Below are 4,464 nucleotides of genomic sequence, written 5' to 3' on the forward strand. Positions count from 1 at the left end.
AATTTGCGGACTATACTTTCATAAACCGGGTGTGGCCTTTCTACAATCTTATCCCATCCACAAATTTGTATCAGATTTGTCAACTCAAAACCACGAAAGTCCTCTAACTGGACCTGTCTCTCTGGTATCATGCCCCAATGGCGTATTATGTTCTCGTATCGAGCTAATGTTTTTGCATCTCAGAATCTTCGTACACCTCCTATTAGCTCTCTGGTGCGGGCTGTACCGGAGAAGGAACCAACTTTTTCTTTTCCCTTTGATGTCATTTTCAACGGCATCCTACAAAAGTAAGGAACAAAGTGTATCAAGTTCTTGAAATAAGAAAACGATAAAGAATATCATTGACATGCAAGAATCCCCCAAACTTTCTTCAAAATGTGTGCAATATTCAACGTATGGAAGTCAATGTAACATCAATATTGTATTACTGAGAAAAACTCAAAACTATGGCTCTAACATGCACTTTTTGAAAATTCGACCCATGTCTAAGTGACCATCTTCAGCCCCGAGCATCACCGAGAAATAATAAAATTTCCCCGAACAGGGTCCCAGACATATGAAAGTACTCATTGTGGTCTAGCATATATCCAAATTTCACTACAATCGGAGGTCGTTTGGTTAGGAAATTACGTGGACGAAGTTAGTGACGTGAGTTGACATGGCTTAGCAATTATGTGTTTATGTGCACAAATATGTGAGGCGAATGTGTTCTAATGAAATTCCATGAGATTTCTCGTCTATTACACCTCACAATAACAATATAAATCATCACACAAATGAAAAGTCCAAAATTTCAAATCATATGTCTCACTAACATTTAATCAAACACGTTGTGTGCATTGGGAATTTCTAACACTTTGTTATTGATTTACGCTTAGGGCTAATCCACAAATCACATTTCAACACTCAACCAATTCGAAAAATTCATAAAATCAAAGAAATACTTCAATCTTTGCATAGAAAGTTAAATTTCTTACCTCGAGAGTTTTTGTGAGATGAAAGTGGAGAGTTATGCTTCAATATTCTTGATATCAATGCTAATGAAGAGAAAAATGTGGTGCTAGGGTGAAGATTTGATGCTTGTTGGAGTGATTGTGCTCGTGTGAAGGTGGATGGGGGAGGAAGTGGGATGTTCGTGTGAGGGTGAAATGGGGGGGGGGGGAGTGGGATGGTTTTTGCAAGTGACGGGTTAATAACTCGTCACTTATACACCATGCAACCGCATGTTGGCAAGTGACGGGTTTAAAACCCGTCGATGCCCCCCTTTTTTGATTTGGTAGGGGTTCATGCGGCCGCATGGACAAAGCCAATTTTTATTTTATTTTATTTTATTATAAATTAAAACAAACTTACAATTATAACTCCAAACACAACTTGAAATTTAAAAATCCCCCGAAATTGGTTTTGAATTTCAAAATTGACTCGACTCGCCATATTCCGAAAAATAAAATATTTTATTTATTTATTTATTTTTTTCACTTGAAAGGGAATATGCTTATCGAAAACTTGGCACCAAAACCAATTCTTTACAAAAGTTTTTGAAAAGCATCTCAAAAAATAAAACGAACAACTTGGTACCACGAGATACATTACTTCACACTCACACTCAAACACCCAAAACACTTTATTTAGCCCCGACTCATGCAACTATAAGCGTGTAGTGCCTAGACTATCATGCGTGAATGATCGATGACCTAATAAAACATATGAAATTTAAACAAATTCCTAAACTATTGCAATGAAATAAATTGAAGGATACAGTGGGTTGCCTCCCACCCAACGCTAGTTTATAGTCGATAGCTCGACTTTCCCATGTCTTCTTCACGTTAGGTTGTTGAGTTGCATAGTGGACTTCTGCTTAGGGAAATTACAGCCCCAATAATATTTTAGTCTTTGCCCATTGACGATGAAAGTACCTTTGGTTTCGTGACTCACTTCAATAGCCCCATATTGTATCACCTTAGTTATGGTATAGGGACCCGACCACCTTGTTCTTAGCTTTCCTGGAAAGAGTTTGAGTCTAGAATTGTACAATAACACTTTCTGGCCAACTTCAACCCCTCGCCTCTGAATGTGTAAATCATGCCATCTCTTGGTGCGCTCCTTGATCAACTTTGAGTTCTCGTAAGCTTCCATTCTCATCTCATCCAATTCATTAAGTTGCAACAGTCGTTTTTCACCAGTAGCCTTGAGATCCATATTCAACTGTTTCATAGCCCAAAATGCTCGGTGCTCCAACTCCAATGGTAGATGACATGCTTTCCCAAAAATCAGGCAGTATGGAGACATTCCTATTGGTGTCTTAAACGCTGTTCTATAAGCCCACAATGCATCGTCCAACTTTTTAGACCAATCTTTTCGGGATAAGTTCACTGTAACTTCCAATATTCTCTTGAACTACCTGTTCGAAACTTCAACTTGCCCATTGGTTTGTGGATGATATGGAGTTGCTACTTTATGCTTCACCCCATATTTATTCAACAGCTGCTCTAATTGACGATTTATGAAGTGTTTGCCTCCATCACTTATTATCGCCCTCGGTGTACCATATCTTGTAAATATGTACTTCTTCAAGAACTCTATTACCACTTTTGCATCGTGGTAGGCAATGCAATAGCTTCCACCCACTTAGAGACATAGTCAATGGCCACCAAGATATATTGATTTGAGTACGATGGGGGAAAAGGTCCCCTAAAGTATATTCCCCATACATCAAATATTTCAACCTCCAAGATGTAGTTTAGTGGCATCTCATTTCTTCTTGAGATATTTCCGGTTCGTTGGCATCTATCGCATCTCTTCACATACTCGAATGTGTCTCTGAATAAAGTAGGCCAATAGAAGCCCGACTGTAGTATCTTTGCAGCAGTCTTTGAAGCTCCAAAATGCCTAGCATATGCAGAAGAGTGACAATGTTCTAGAATCTTCGGTACTTCATCTTCAGGAATGCATCTTCTGATTATCTAATCTGCGCCTCTTCTGTAGAGAATGGGATCCTCCCAAAAGTAATACTTCAGCTCTGCGAAGAACTTCTTTCTTTGATGGCTAGAATACTCTGGTGGAGGGATGGACTTAGCAAGCTAGTTAACAATATCAACGTACCATGGGACTATTTCTACTCCAAAAATTTGCTCATCTGGAAAGATTTCATTGATGTCAACTGACATCTCAGATTCATCCTTCTTATCCTTGATCTCAATATCGAACTCTTGCAACAACAATATCCAGCGGATCAATCTTGGCTTAGCATCCTTCTTTGTCATAAGGTACTTCAGAGCGGCATGATCTGTGTAGACGATGACCTTAGACCCAACAAGATACGATCTGAACTTGTCGAATGCATAAACCACAACTAGCAATTCCTTCTCAATTGTCGCATAGTTGATTTGGGCGTCGTTCAAAGTTCTACTTGCATAGTATATCACATGAAAGATTTTATTCTTTCTTTGTCCCAATACCGCACCAACTGCATGATCACTCGCATCGCACATTAGCTCAAAGGGCAAATCCCAATCAGGTGACACAATCACAGGCGCTGTTGTTAGTTTTTGATTCAAAGTATTGAACGCTATCAAACATTCCTCATTAAACTCAAAAGATACCTCTTTCATTAGCAAGTTGCACAGGGGCTTGGTAATTTTCGAGAAGTCCTTTATAAACCTCCTGTAAAACCCTACATGCCCAAGGAAGCTTTATGGAAGATTGTGTAGTTAAAAATAAAAAATAAAATATAATATAATGAGGGCCGAATGGGGGCTAAATCTCAGCATTGATATGTACCACTCATATTCTAGTAATTTATGTACACACATAAGCTACAACTTCATATTCTCTTTCTACTAAATTGATAGATATTGGCTAAAAGAAGGGTGCTCTTTTAGCGGAGCTTTGAGTTCATTCTCTGAAATTTTCTATTTGTACGGAATTTTAGTTGACAAAATTCTGACATAAAGAGGCACATGTGTGGGTCCCATGTGTAATAAAAAAATGCCAAAAAAATCACCCACCCAGCCCATGTGAGTTGTCTGGAAACAATTTGTGAACTAAAATTTTTATAAGTGCAGTAGGGCTATCATTTTCTAGTGCAAAACAGATTGAACTAGACATAAACAATCGTATCACAGGTGAACAGTCAAGAAGATAATTAGCCCCCGTTTGGCCTCCATTCTTTTTATCTCTCTTATTTTTAACTACACAATCTTCCATAAAATAATATTACACAGAAATCAAAAACTTTTCATTCTTTTTCAGTCACACGTTTTTCAAAAAAATACTATTTCAACCATTAAAATTTGAAAAGAACCCCCTTACTGAGACTTATTGTACTGGTGAGTCAGGACTTTCAAAATTGCGAAGGGCATAAATCTCCTTAAAGAGGGTGATAATTTACATGCACCTCGGCCTAATTGGTTACGTGTTTGCTTCTGAATTTAGTTGTAAAATTTTATTTACAATTATAATTTC

The 4,464-nt window shown here is 37.9% G+C and overlaps 1 protein-coding gene across 1 annotated transcript; it reads right to left on the minus strand.

The window, feature by feature from the left end:
* Positions 1-1,647: 1,647 nt before the first annotated feature.
* Positions 1,648-2,289, minus strand: LOC111377636. Its single transcript, XM_023000761.1, has 3 exons — positions 2,181-2,289; positions 1,917-2,129; positions 1,648-1,694 (listed from the first exon to the last, which is right to left on the minus strand). The coding sequence occupies exons 1-3, from the start codon at positions 2,287-2,289 to the stop codon at positions 1,648-1,650; spliced, it is 369 nt and encodes a 122-aa protein (XP_022856529.1).
* Positions 2,290-4,464: the final 2,175 nt, after the last annotated feature.

Source organism: Olea europaea, unplaced genomic scaffold (genome assembly GCF_002742605.1).
Source record: "Olea europaea var. sylvestris unplaced genomic scaffold, O_europaea_v1 scaffold1693, whole genome shotgun sequence".
Lineage (NCBI taxonomy): Eukaryota > Viridiplantae > Streptophyta > Magnoliopsida > Lamiales > Oleaceae > Olea > Olea europaea.